At 42.0% G+C, this 14,863-nt stretch overlaps 1 protein-coding gene across 6 annotated transcripts in view; it reads right to left on the bottom strand.

The window, feature by feature from the left end:
- Window positions 1-3,556: 3,556 nt before the first annotated feature.
- The window catches only part of ENOX1 (ecto-NOX disulfide-thiol exchanger 1), an 838,273-nt gene continuing 826,966 nt past the window's right edge, over window positions 3,557-14,863 (bottom strand). For 5 of the 6 annotated variants that reach the window (XM_029602936.1, XM_029602934.1, XM_029602933.1 and 2 more), the window contains one exon: window positions 8,171-9,102. In XM_029602936.1, the coding sequence (XP_029458796.1) occupies window positions 8,971-9,102 (132 nt within the window). In that variant the 3' untranslated portion in view covers window positions 8,171-8,970. Of the gene's footprint in view, window positions 4,814-5,777; window positions 5,869-8,170; window positions 9,103-14,863 lie in introns of those variants that run through there. The other variant, XM_029602937.1, reaches the window with a different exon arrangement.

Raw genomic sequence — 14,863 nt, 5'->3', positions numbered from 1 at the left:
GTTTATGCAAAGGAGCATCCACAATATCATGGCAAATGAATCACAACTGTAATAATTATAAACCCAGTTATGTTAATGATAATTAACATTTCTTAACTGAAAAAAAAGAGAGGTCCTTTTATTTTTATTTTCCTATTTACACAGGTGTGTATACACCAACAGACAGTAAACACTGGATATAGCATGTGTTCCATATCAAAATCAAATCCTTATTCACTGCAGTGAATCTACCGGGCACATGCTGGGAACTTACATAGCAGACATTAAGGGGAACAAGCTGAGCTATCAAAGTGTCACATCTGCAGTAGCACAGTTACACTTTTCAATTTCCAAGGGTTTAGAATGTCACTTTCACTCTGGGTTTAAACGCTGGCATTTTGGCTCGAGAATCTAAAGTATTTTCAAACCATAATTCCAGCTTTTCTTTGAGGAGGCAAGAGTTGTTCGAGGAGGCTGCAGTTAGAGGGGTGGAACAGTGTGCATAGGGATGATAGACTAGCAATGAATTGTAAACATTACTGAATTCTTTTAAGCTTCTGACAGTGCCCACATTCAATCAGACTTTGATATTAGAACCCCCGGAACTACTATTAGTGTTGCATGCATAATGATTTTGTTTTTCACTGATCGTGCTTTTGCCACGTGTGAAAGCCCAAAAGGGACTTTCATTTCTCAGGATCTCAGTTATTTCTATGATCACTATAAATATTTATTTAACATGATCTCAGTACTTTTAAAGTAATTGCATTTGCTAGATTCTTTGTTACATCAGTTCGTATATTGGGAAGCATTTTCAAAAACATCAGACTTTTTATAACCTCTAGACTGAACCAACATGAAAATTAAACCTATTGATTATTGAACCTGTTCTATGAATTATTATTAAATAAAAGGGGTCAGTTTTCAAAGGCTCAGAGTGCCTGACTGAACAATTTTAAAAATTGACTAAGGCTGAATGCCAAAAATTAGGAAATCTATAGTCAAAAGAATTTAGCTGGCTAATTCAGAAGTTAGCTGGCTAAATGAACATTTGGACATTTATCCGGCTAAATTTTAGCCGACTAATAAGAGACCGCACTCCAATACAAAGACATTTTATATATGTATTTTATTTTCTTTATTTAATGCATTTGTATGCCACATTATCTCATACTCTAAGCAACTCACATTAAAAACATTCATAATGCTAAAATATTGAACACATAAGACAAACAACGATACTACTTATCATTGACTGTCTCTGGACGGTGAAGGAGCATTTATTTACATGAGTGATAGAAGTGCTGAAAAATATATACAGTTAATGTTCCTTGGTCACCCGCTTTACCTAGAGGGAAGCCAGGCTGCCTTCACCTGTCCTAATTGCACCCTACACATCCCAGCCCTGGAGGGCACTTGTCCTAGTACAGCAAGACAGACCCTTCTCCAGACAGAGAAGCGACTGAGAACTGTATTCCATTTATTCATGCAAGAACTTCAACAGTAAAGTTTTATTTTTTGGGCACCCACTCATCCAGAGTCTCCTGTGTAGTTATTGGCACTCACATCCCTAAAAATGAAAAGGGAACGCGTACGTCTCCCAGATAAAGTCAGTTTCACCCCTGCTATGCAGGGCCTTGGAGGAGAGATTCCCTCCCCCCCCCACCAGTAAAAGAATCCAGCCCCGGGGTCAAAGATACTTGTGTGAGAGTAATTGGAGTTTGGACAATGGCACCGAGAACCCTATGTGCCCCAGCACCAATGCAAACAGCAAATAGGGCTTATATCTTTATGTAAGGGGATGGCCATTTTCTGGCACTTTGTAATATGGCCTAAGCCCTTATAAATATCCTCTATATGGCTTTAGCTGGTCTGAGTGCCCTCAGTATGACAGAGTTTTCAGTGGACCTAGCTTGTCTGATGTCAGCATTGTGTCAGTGTGCAATGGAGGAGCACCACTCCTTACTGGGCAGGTTGTCTTCACTGAGTGGCAGTTTAGGGCCAGTATCTCCACAGAGAAGACTCAAAGGACTGTTGAGGAGAAGTCTTCTAGGAAAGGACTTCTGGTAAGTGCAGAAGAATGAAGAGAGAAATAGGGTCCAACAAACTGGAGACTAGCATACCAGGAGGTGCAAGAGGAAGGGCATCCTGCCGGGGAACACTCACCAAAGTCCAAGATTGATTCAGCTACAAGCAGCCTGATAATGTAAGAAGAGAAAAGAATCTAGGAGGAAAATATTTCAGCTAACATCTACTGGCGGGTGGGGCGATTTCAGGGTGGAAGTGGTACCCAAGGCTGGCGCAAGGATCTGTAGTGCTCTAGACAGACCAATGTAACACCACCACCTCCAAATGCACCGAGTGGAATGTGTCCCATGACAGTGGTATATATATATATAGAGAATTATGATCTCCTTCCTACAGTTCTCTCTCTCTCTCTATTGCACAAACCTAGCAAGCACTCTGTGACCTCTTTCACATTTTTAAAATGGCGCCCTCGCGTACCCAGGCAGCACGCCACCCTAGGCGGTTGCCTAGTCCCACCTAATGGTCATGCTAACCCTAGTGGTACCTGTCTCATGGATCTGACCTGTGTAGTGGATGTGGAGGTGACAAGCAATTGTTTAATTGTTGTTTCTTTTTGGATAGAGATAATGTTTGATCACTATACCTATACTTTTTCCAGTCATCCATCAACAATATTACAAATGTGGAGAGTATCATTTTATGGAGATTGACTAGTGGGCAGAAAGAGTCCCAGTTAGTAAAAAACCCTTATGGTTATGGAATTATTCTGCTTCCCCCCCCCCCCCCCCTTGCCTTATGATAATCCTGAGAAGTCATGAGGCCTTGAGTGGTCCGCAGCCCTCCCCATGTGCCCTCTTGCCCAGGACCTGAGCTGGACGTGGGTAAATTTTATGTATGGCATAGACATTTTTATATTTAGTACGTACTAGCATTTCATATGCCTTTCCTGTACACACTGCTCACCTTGATGGCCTTCTGGACATGAGGTGTCCAGCTCCCACAACTTTCACAGCTGCCTCTGAAATGGTATTGAGGCTCAATGTTCTGTTGCAGAGAAGGTGATCTAGTTTGCAGGTCTCTCAGCTCTCATAATGGCCTGCTTCTGCTTCACCATGTGTCTTACCACTTGTGGGTTAGGTCTCTCACATTCTGGCTATTGTGGAAGACCACATTGAAACTGTAATGGATCGTTTCCAAGGTGCTCTCTTTCCTGTATGAACCCATTCTCCTGGACTCCTGCCCATACAGGATATTCTGGACCTTCATGACTTCTCAAACCAGAAGTTCCACCTCCTTTGGCTGAAAGTTAGGCTTCCTAAGCATGGCTCCCCTCCTTCCAGACATGATACAATCAAGAAGAGAGGCATAGGGAACAAACCTTTTATACCCACATGAAGCATAAAATGCATGTATTTGTATGTATAAAAGCGCTGGATTAAAGTAAAAAAAAAAGTACACATGTAAGTTTTATTCATGTACATTGGTTCAATATATACATGCGTATCCATTATAATGTTGTGGAATATGTATAGGGTATGTTTTTCACATTGGTGTGTGTATAGAGTGTTTATAAATGGGATAGCAGCAGGTTGCATGTCATCAGGGACTTTCAGAGCTGGTCCAGTGTTTATCCCTATAGCTTTCACTGGGGGCTGGGGGGTAACATCTGGACAACCTCTGCCTGACTCCGATGACATGGAGCATACAGCTATCCCATGTCCAGAAGGTATATTTTGGGTGTTAGGAAAGCAAGGAATGCAGAGATGATGAACTTATCATCAGAAGCCTGGATGTTTTATGTTTTATATTTTGACCCAGGCTTTTTTTTCATCAGACCTGTTTTTTTCTCCGTAAGGAACAGAACTTTAATTCAGCAACAAACTGAATCTTAGGAAATTGTATGTGCCCCATTTATTAAAATATAGATATATATATATCAGACAAATTGTTTCTATTGGATGTCTGTAGCTTCATCTTCCCTATAAATCTTTTTGTGACATAATTAATGTTTAGATAGGAAGCAGCTGAGGGAAATTACAGTTCTCACCCTGCTTCAGGTGATAGCCAAGCTCTGAAGATTTCTAGTATGTACATCACTTTGAGTAATTTAATATAATCTGGAAAGTGATTAATACATAATTTTTCAATAAATAAAATAGTGTGAAGGACCCTACAGATTACAGGTGATGGAGGTAGGTGAGGGGGTGAGTCATGGAAACAGGAAAGAGTCCCTGATAGTTCACAGCTGGGAGCTTTTATATGGGAGCCCAGTAACCTTGGGAAGCTAGGATCTGAATGGCCTAGGGGCTGTAGCCAAGGCCTCATGACCATAAGCTCAAGAGCTGCTGTGAAGCCCTCTTGAGTTTGGGCAAGTCACTCCACCTCCTACATATGCTTCCTGAGGTCTACTCTGACACCACTAAGTTCCTCTGCTATCCTCTGCACTGTATGACCCATATCTGCCTGAGCCCCTGCTTTCTGGGATAGAGTGGGTGCTCCAGCCACTAAGGCAGCCTCTGCATCCATAGGGTGCAATGCTGAATCTGGTATGAGATCTTCAGCAAGGTTGTGTCCTCCTTTGCCCAGCAATGGCTGGGCAGCCTCAGAACCAGCATCCTGAGGTCCCAGGGCAGAATGAAGAGAAGACCATACTGGGAAGGGGAGATAGATGGTGTGACTAGTGGCCTGGGCCTCTGGTAGAGGGATGGGAGTGGCTGCTGCTCCCCTGCAGCAGGCAACACTGCTCCAGCACCAAGAGGAGCTGGGAGCTTTTCTTCTTCTTCCTCCTTTTATGAGCTGATGTTTTCTGTGAAGAGAGTAAAAAGTGGGCACATTAATCCAACAGCTCATATGCTCCAGGGTGTGATTGCTTCATATAAGTAGCTAGAGGGCATTGTATTAGTGGAAGAAGTGGAGGCAATGGTAAGTGCACCTAATGGTAAGATACCCATATCCTATGGTGGGGTGGGCAAGGCCTTAGATAGGTTCCCAAAGATACAGAAGGCTCTGTAAAGCTCTCTGAGAAGACATGATGGCTAATTGGTTATTGGGGTTCCGAGGTAGACTCAATGTCTGGGCAGTTTGTGTAGGGTATGGCCTAGATTGCAAGCCATCAAGGGTCGGGATGATGCCACTAGTACATTGGGGTTTGTTGGATGGAAAGCATTGAGTTTCCCTGGTAAGAGTTAAAGGAGTAGGAGGTAATACCTTCCTGAGTTCAGTAGTAGGCCTGTGAATGCATAACACGTAGTATTTCATGGCAGTGCTGCCAGTGACATAGGGAATAGACAAAGATGAAGTAACTGTGCATGAGAGTTTATTAAAGCTGTAGGCAGAGACAGGATCTTATACAGTGGCAGGACAATAGTGGGACCGGTGATGGGAGTAGGAAATTGACAGACAATGTAGTTATTAGGGATGTGCATCGGGTGCCCAATCGTTTGCGCTTTCAGGTTCGTGTGGCCACGGGAAAATCTCATTTTCCCGCAGATTGACTTTTTTTTTTTTTTAGTAAAAAATCGTTTTTCGGCTTAGTGCGCGCTAACAAAAAATAACAAAAAGTAACAAAAAATAACAAAAATAAACATTTTTTTGTTAGCGTGCATTAACCCGAAAAACAATTTTCATGAAAATTCGGGGGGAAAAGTGATCGTTTCACGTTTTAGCCGATATATAACGAATTAAGAAATATTGTACGATATTTCAATTCATTATAAAAATGATTCACATCCCTAGTAGTTATGTCCCTGATGGTCATGTTATGAACTTACCTCTGTGCTCCTCTTCCCATTGCCACAGCTGGTCTAGCCATTCTCCTTCCTTCAGGCACTGCTCCCAGGCATTCTTCTTAATGTCCTCAATCTACACATAGAAATAGAAATACAAAGCTGTTAGTTCAATATTGCTGGCCCTCTGACCTCCAGAATGATATGATTGCATTTTTTCTACAGAAGCCTAGAGTGTGAATCATGGCATTTTGCTTTCCCTTCATGCAGGTATATGTGGTGTCTTTCCACTTCGGAAAAAATAGTCCACAGCAGGGACAATCTAAGAATAGCTAAGGTACCCAGTTTCAGGAGAGAAATAGCATGCCAGTACAGGATTTTGGAGAACCCCATTCTGAGGCATAATTATTAAAATGCAAGCATTAGGGAATACCACACAGCGTTGGGGTGTAAATTTACTTGTATGACTGCCCTATTTTCTCCCTTCTGGAAGAGAGATATAGGTCAACTGTGCAATAGGGGCCAGCAACCAAAAACAGATTGTTCTTTCCCTTTCCTATGATCTTTTTCTAAAGCAGTCCATTTTTTTCCCAACCTGTTCAGTTATCTATGTAAATATAAAATATTGCCACACATGTATTTTGATTTATATTACATTAATGGTATGACCTGTTTCACAAGTCATATATGACTATTGCCTTTTGCCTGAAGACAAGTCCTCAATTGCCCCCTAACATTCCACCTCTACACACACCTCATCTGTGCATTGCCCCCAACCCACTCCTCCTACACACTCATCCTCATTGCTACCCCAACCCACTTCTAACACCCCCTACCCATATCCACACCCATCACTGCCCTCAACCCATCCCAACATTCCCTACCTGCACCATTCCCTATTGCCCCACCCACCCCTAACACCCCTACCCTTTAGCCCTACACCCCCATTAACCACCCAACCTATCCAAAAAACCCTGCCCACATTCCTATGCCCTACTCCCCACTGCCCTTCAACCCACCCCAATGCCTCCTACCAACATTCCCATCCAATTGCTATGATAGTATGTTACATTTACATGCGTAATGCCTTTGAAAATTGTCTTAATGTTTAGGGATGTGCCACCCCCAATTTTTCATTTTGGTTCACTTTTGTTTGTTTTGTTTGTCTTTTTTTATTTTTTTTTCAATTCATTTAATGTTTTTTTGCTTTCTGCTCAGTTTGTTTGTCAAATTGAAAAAAGCACAAAAATTATAAAGAATCAATTAAAAAAAAATATAGAGCAGGCCTCCAGCAGACCTGGCTAGGCCTTGCCAGGCCCCTCCAACCCCCACACCCAGCCTAAAATACTAATCTGGCCTGGTTAGAGTCTGCCCAGAGCAGGTCTGGAGCCTGGCTGGGTCCCTCCCCGCTTTTAAAGGTGCCAGGGCCTCCCATCCCGGCCCCTACTTACCACCTTCCCTGATCCTCAGTGAAAAAGGGCAGGAGCGATGCCCTTTCACTCCCACTCAGATGCAGGTGCTTTAAAAATGGCACCATCCACCTGAAGGATGGTAATGAAGTGATGTCACTTTGGTACCTGCCTCCATTGTGGCTGGAATCATTATAATGTAAGGCCATAAAATGTACATCAAAATGGTGTCGGCTGCCCTAGAGAAAAGTGCCCAAGTGACGTCACTTTGCTACTAACCTCCAGATGGACAGTGCCATATTTATATCACTGAGACACGGGCAGGAGCAAGTAGGCATCACTCCTGTCCTCTATAAACTAAGGATCTGAGAAGAGGGTAAGTGGGGTCCAGGGTGGGAGCTCCCAGACCACAGCACTTTTAAACAGGGAAAGGTGGGGGGAATGCAAGCAGGCCCTGGGTCAGCTCTGGACCAGCCTTGGGAATATTCTGGGGTGGCTCTTGGTCCAGCCCTAGGCAGGCTCTGGGCTGGCCTCAGCTAGACCATATTTTTTGGGGAGGCCCGGAGTGGGTTTTGGATGGGCCCAGGGAGGCTCAGCTGGGCACTTAGGCCCTGGGTTTATATTTTGCTGGGCAAGAAGGCAGTTTCCAGCCCCATGGGAGGCCCCCTTTTTTTTTTTTTTTAAATGCCATGTATACAAAAATACCCCCAAATTTTGAAGTATTATCTAAGGAAGCCATTTTCAGTTTGTTCCATTTGGAACAAAACAAAAATGGCCTCATTTGTTGCATTTTGCGCATTCGTTTCAAATGAATGCACATACCTACTACTGTCTCAGCTTGTATCTCAGTGCTGGTATGTGTATGCATGAGATCCCCTAATGAATAATTTCTGCAGCAGAATGTTCCTGTACTGCTTCTGTTTTGATGTATACATTTGTTTCTATTCAGGAATACAAGGAAACTACACTAAAAACATTTTCAACTAAAATTTTCACAAGCATTAGAAGAATTAATTCAATACAGTAAGGCTTTTTTTTAAAAAAAAGTTTAATAACTTTGCTATTAAATTTTGTAACAGCAATGCAACTATTTATTTTGATGCATAAATTGAAAATGTTACATACCAATACGATACAGTAACACTGGTTTCCTTGATATTTACAGGTTGATAACAAATGATATACAATCTGTGTTGAAGCAATTCTTGCAGGAGAATTGTTAGAAAAATAAGATTCTTGAAAATGCATTTTTTTTAAGGAGTCCAATCAGTGTGTTAGACCTCTCTGAATAAGGCAAACATCCTTGGTATTAAATGTTTAGATTATAAAACACCATAACTGGTAAGAGACATAGCTTCAAGTTTTCTTTGGGTATACAGTGTGTTTTCGCTGTAGGATTAACAATATATTTAACAAAACAAAAAAGTAGACTTTTGGAAAACATTTTTTTATGACCTCTCTACATAAGTACATTTCAATATCTTTAGAACCGTAACTATTCATCTCTATGCCTCAGCTGTTTAGCAATACCAAATATTCTTGCATGGTAGCACATTTTAATATCTTGCCATCTCTACAGCTATAGCATCTCTGTATAATTTTCATAGAAAACAAGGTGTATAACAATTTTGAAACAAGTTTTAGGAACTGTTGCACAACTACATGTCCACTCACAAGAGAACATAATGGATGTAATTATAGCTAGGCCTGGAGAGCTGCGAAAATGTACTTTTCTTTACGGTCACCATATTTCTTGTTCTAATACTTCATAAACCTTGAGGGGAGGGCTACAAAAGTTTTCTTTCTGAACAAGTTGTACTACTGTTCACTCAGGCAGTTTTAATTTCTTCAAAGGCACAGAACTTCCATCTTTTTTCTAGTGTTGCGCCTACACCAGTGAATTCTTGTTTAAACATGCGAGGCAGTTTCATCAAAAGCAATTCTATTTCAGTTGCCGATATCTGTAAGAAAGAAAGAAAAAGAAAAATGGAATAGCTGCATCTCCATAAAAAAAAAAAAATTTGAAAAAGCAACCAAGCTATATGTTAAAGGAAATGTTCTCATAGTCTAACTTAGAACATTTGCAATGCAATAGAAAAGGAACACATTTTCAGTTGGTGAACATTTCCTAACCATCAGGCCGATTCAGTAAAGTCCGCAGGAGAGCGGATGAACGCCCGCTCTCCCGGCGCGCGCACCGGCGAGGGGCCGGTGCGCGCGATTCAGTATTCAAATTAGGTGGTGCGGTAGAAACGGGGAAAAGGAGGCGCTAGGGACACTTTTGGCCCAGAGCGGCGGCTGTCAGCGGGTTTGACAGCCGATGCTCAATTTTGCCAGCATCGGTTCTCGAGCCCGCTGACAGCCACGGGCTTGGAAACCGGACGCTGGCAAAATTGAGCGTCCGGTTTCGGCCCAACAGCTGCGGGCCGAATTCAAAATTTTTTTTTTTAACTTTTTTTACTCTTCGGGATCTCTGACTTAATATCGCCATGATATGATATTAAGTCGGAGGGTGCACAGAAAAGCAGTTTTTACTGCTTTTCTGTGCACGTTCCCGGTGCTGGAAGAAATTCGCGCCTACCTTTGGGTCGGCGCTAATTTTTCCGAAAGTAAAATGTGCGGCTTGGCTGCACATTTTACTTTCTGTATCCCGCGCACATACCTAATAGGGCCCTCAACATGCATTTGCATGTTGAGGGCGCTATTAGGTGCCACGGGTTGGATGCGCGTTTTCCTCCCCTTACTGAATAAGGGGTAAGGGAAAATGCGTGGCCAAGAGCAGGCTAACAGCCTTAGTTCTATAAACGGTTACCCTGTGATTGAACTTTGAATGGGCAGTCAGAGTTCTCTTGGCATAAAAGTTACCAACGCTAAATTTAGCGGGAATGTATATTAGCCCACCTATGAGGGTAAACCCATGAACTGTGTTTCACATGTGACTTTCTTTTTGAGATAGGCATCTATAGTTAGCCAAATAAGATATTCAGCTAACTCCAAATATCTATTTGCCAGATAATTTGCTCGGCTAACTTGACTAGGGGATGCTCTGGGACCCCACTGAAACCCCAATAAATTCTTTTTCAGGTAGCTGGAGGGGGTTCTGAAGCACCCCCTAGACCACCAGCTACTATTTTTGGGTTGAGGGATAGGGGGATCCCTAGACACCAGGAATTCCACTTTATTTGGATGAGGGGGAAGGGATGTGCTTGGGGGGAAGGTCTTGAGACTAAAGGGACAATTTAGATATTTTAGGGGAGGGGTGGGTACTTTTTTTTATTTCGTAGGACCACGATCGCCTTGGTAGGCAGTGGGGGGAGGGGGGGGTGAGGCGGGAATCTCTCAAAAACTCCAGGATAATTTTTAAGGATCGGGGGGGGGGGGGGGGGCTGCTATTTTTTGGACCTTGGACCTTTTAAGTGATGGTAGTAGTCTGTCATTATGCGGGAAAGTCTCGTACCACAGGACTATTTTTTGTCATGCATTTGTGCTGCAATAAAAAATTGCGCCATGGTACAGTCACAATGGTTTGTTGGGGAGAGGCCAGATATCACTGGGACCCCATCCTACCACATGATATTTGGCCCCTCCCATGATAAACTAATGCAGCTTTCTAAATCTCCCTATAAGTTTGCTATCCGAACAGTGACTGAATATGGACCTCATAATTTAGTTGAATTATTGCCTTTATTACTCAAAAAGTCAGCATTCAGCTGGATAATTTGTAAGTTAACTGGCTAAATGCCTTTGAATATTAGCCTCACTATTTTTCTGCCTTGTGTACATTGGACTGTTTTATTCTGTATATGCTTTTATACTTTTTATTAATCAGTAAACTCTATTTTCTGTTTAGAACACAACTTTTGGTGTGAGGACTGTTATTTTTGGAGAGTGATCCTCTTTTTAGGGTCCTATGGGACGCACGTAAGTCCCGTGGTTTTTTGAAGGGGGCGTGTCGGGGGCATGTCAGGGGTGGGCCGAGTGACGCGGCGTTTTGGGGGCGGGATGCGGCGTTTTGTGGACGGGACCGGGGGCGTGGCGCCGGCCCGGGGGCGTGGTCCAGGCCTCCGGAACAGCCCCCGGGTCAGATGACGGCACGCCAGCAGTCCGCTGGCGCACGTAGATTTACGTCTGCTTCTAGCAGGTGTAAATCTAGGGACAAAGGTAAGGGGGGGGTTTAGATAGGGCTGGGGGGGTGGGTTAGGTAGGAGAAGGGAGGGGAAGGTGAGGGGAGGGCGAAAGAAAGTTCCCTCCGAGGCCGCTCCAATTTCGGAGTGGCCTCGGAGGGAACGGAGGCAGGCTGTGCGGCTCGGCGCGCGCAGGCTGCCCAAAATCGGCAGCCTTGCGCGCGCCGATCCAGGATTTTATAGGATACGCGTGGCTATGCGTGTATCTTATAAAATCCAGCGTACTTTTGTTTGCGCCTGCTGCGCAAACAAAAGTATGCGATCGCGCTTTTTAAAAAAATCTACCCCTTGGCATTCAGCTTGACTGAAAACTCTTTATGACACTATATATCTCCAGCATTGTTCAGAGGTCTTTCTTTTTCCCCCTACTATGTGTCAGTCACTTACAACCATTTCTTGAACCTTACAATCACAAATCATTAATTCATGTTTTTTGTCATCTCTAAGACAGATTATTGTAATTCCCTCCTTCTTGGGCTCCCACAATACCAACTCAATTGGCTACAACTAGTGCAGAGTACAGCTGCCAAGGTTATCTATGGCTTAAAAAAATCCTATCATGTATCCTCAGTTCTCCAGTCTTTACACTGGCTAATTGTTGTATCAGATTTAAAACTATCTTTTTAACCTTCCGTGTACTTTACTCCGTTTTCCCTCTATATCTTTCTAAATTCTACCTCCTAGACATTCCATCCCCATGTCACGCGCATCTCTCAACAACCCGCGAAAGAGCATTTTCCAGAGCTGGCCCTATCCTCTGGAGCTCTCTCCCTCAAAATTTTGACGTATAGGGAACCCCCAAACGTTTTTATTTACCGCAGCTTTCCAACCATAAATGAACAATGAACTTTAAATTAAGTCCTGGTAACTGTAGAAAGCCCCAGTAAAGCCCATTTGATGGTCTTTGTATGTGTTTCATATTTTGTTAATGCATTTTGTGTGTCTTTTTTGATATACCCTGCCCCGAACCTTGAAGGGTGCAGACAATAGCTTTGAATAAATAAACTCTTGATCCCCTATTCCCCTTTCAGAAGGTCTCCTCCATCTTCCTCCTCCATCAATCATTAGGATAGATTTCACTAGGGAATAATCCTTCTCTTGTCAAGCTTCCCTTCTTTGGAATGCCTTTCCCTTCCACATTCAAGCAGAGTTAAACTTTTTTAATTTTTGGAAAGCAGTCAAAACATGTTTTGTTTTTTTAGCTAGGCCTTTGATTCTTAAGGTGTGTGGCAGATTCAGCTATCATTATTGCAAGGTTTTATCTTTTAAATCTTTTGTCGTGTTTTTTAAAATTATTTTGAATATTACTGTTTGTTTTGTTTGCATCGATACTGATTGCATTTTACATTTAAATTGTATTGTAAACTGCTTGGATAATCATTTTTACAGGTAGTAGATCAAGTTCAATAAATAATTATAATTCTGCCTTTCTACCAAACTAGATGAAATTTAGCTTTATTTGACCTACCTAAAATTCTAAATGTGGTTTCCAAAGTCTCTCTCCTGCACCTTCCTATGTCCCCATATGTACCACAACAGCTGGCTCCTCTCTAGCACTCTCTAAAATCCTATTTATTTATTTGTTATTCAGATTTGTTAACTGCTTATTCAAAGAGGATCCAGGTGGCATGCATAACATAACAAATACAGAAATATAAACATACGTAACACATAAGTGCAATATAAAAACAAATAAGAACATGACAAAACAGATGACAGATAATTAAACCCAATTTATACATGATCCAGTTAAAATAAATTAAAATCTAATCATAGAAGTACATCTAGGTATTTAAATCATTAAAATCTAATAAAAATCCACCTTGTTATTTGAAACAAGTCTCACAGGTAAAGTCATAATACTAGAGTAAAACAAAACTAAGATATCTTTCAATAATCTTGTCTGACTTTGGTAATTGCTTCCTATTTAAAATTGCAAATAAATCTAATCAAACCGTAACTACTTCTATCTCTAATTACAGGGTCACGTAATTATAAATCTCATAATTGAATCAGTATTTAAAAGCAGAAATGAACAGCAAGGTTTACATAGTTTTGTGAAAACTAAATAGTTTTGTGTTCAATGTGGAAGGGCCTGGAGCAAACACACATAAGATTTGAAGCGAGGTAAAACTCAATTAATTTTCAGAACAGTGAGTTCGTGAGGAGCTACCTAAACTTAAAACAGATAAGGCGATGTGCCAGATGGGATGCATCCGAGATTATCGAGGGAACTTAGAAAAGTTCTGGCCACTCTGCAGGCTGACCTTTTCAATGCTTCTTTAGAGTCTGGAGTAGTTATGGAGGAGTAGAGAAGGGCGGATGTGTTTCTTATTCATAAAAGTGGAAGTAAGAAGGCGGCTGGGAACTACAGGCCAGTTAGTCTGACTTCTGTGGTGAGTAAATTAATGGAATTGCTGCTAAAACAGAGCATAGTGCCCTTGATGCCAGACAGCATGGTTTTTCTAGAGGTACATTTTGTCAGATGAATCTGATCAATTTCTTTGATTGGGTGACCAGAAAGTTGGATCAAGGGAAAGCACTAGATGCAGTGTACTTGGATTTCAGCAGGGCCTTTGACACGGTTCTGCATAGGTGACTTATAAATAAATTGAACGCCCTTAGTATGAAACATTGAGTTACTGACTGGGTTAGAAATTGGCTGAGTGGGAGGTCACAAAGAATTGTAGTAAATGGAGTTGACTCGGAGAAGGGGAGTGTGCCTAGTGGAGTATCTCAGGGATCAAGCCGGGGACCGGTTCTTTTCAACATTTTCATGAGTGACATAGTGGAAGGATTGATGGGAAGGGTTTCTCTTTTTGCTGATATCAAAATCTGCAACAGGGACGACAGCCAGGAAGGTGTGGAAAACAAGAGGAGGGATTTAGAGACTGGCAACTAAGATTTAATGCTAAAAATGCAGAGTAATGTATTTAGGCTGCAAAAGCCCAAGGGAGAGGTAGAGTACTAGAGGGGAAATTCTGCTAAGCATGAAAGAAGAGTGGGATCTGGAGGTGATTGTATCTGAGCTCTTAAGTTGGTCAAACAGGTGGCTAAAGTGAAAACAAAAACCAGAAAAAAGCTTGGCTGCATAGGGAGAGGAATGGTCAGCAGAAAAAGGAGGTGATATTGCCTCTCTATAGGTCCCTGGTAAGACCAGCTTTTCCACATTTAATTGGTCCCTGGTTCCACAAGCTTTTCACAATTAAGTGAAAATTAAATTAGCTTGTACATGCTTTTTTAATATTTTTTAATATTTCTTAATTTAAATTCAAACTACAAGTCTTAAAAAGATTGAGACCACTCCTCCATTTTCAAGATTTCCGATCAGTTCTACAAGCTATCATTCTCACTAAAATAGATTACTGCAATTCACTTCTACTGGGCCTCCCTGCTAACGCCACAAAACCTCTACAGATGTTGCAAAACGCCTCAGCAAGGATCCTAACCAAGACAAACAAAAGAGACCACATATCACCCATTTTAAAAAGCCTACACTGGCTGCCTGTCAAATACAGAATACTTTTCAAAGTGCTCT

This window comes from Rhinatrema bivittatum, chromosome 5, assembly GCF_901001135.1.
Source record: "Rhinatrema bivittatum chromosome 5, aRhiBiv1.1, whole genome shotgun sequence".
Taxonomy (NCBI): domain Eukaryota; kingdom Metazoa; phylum Chordata; class Amphibia; order Gymnophiona; family Rhinatrematidae; genus Rhinatrema; species Rhinatrema bivittatum.
Note: the sequence above shows the minus strand (reverse complement) of the source record. Positions and strands in the feature narration are given on the sequence as shown.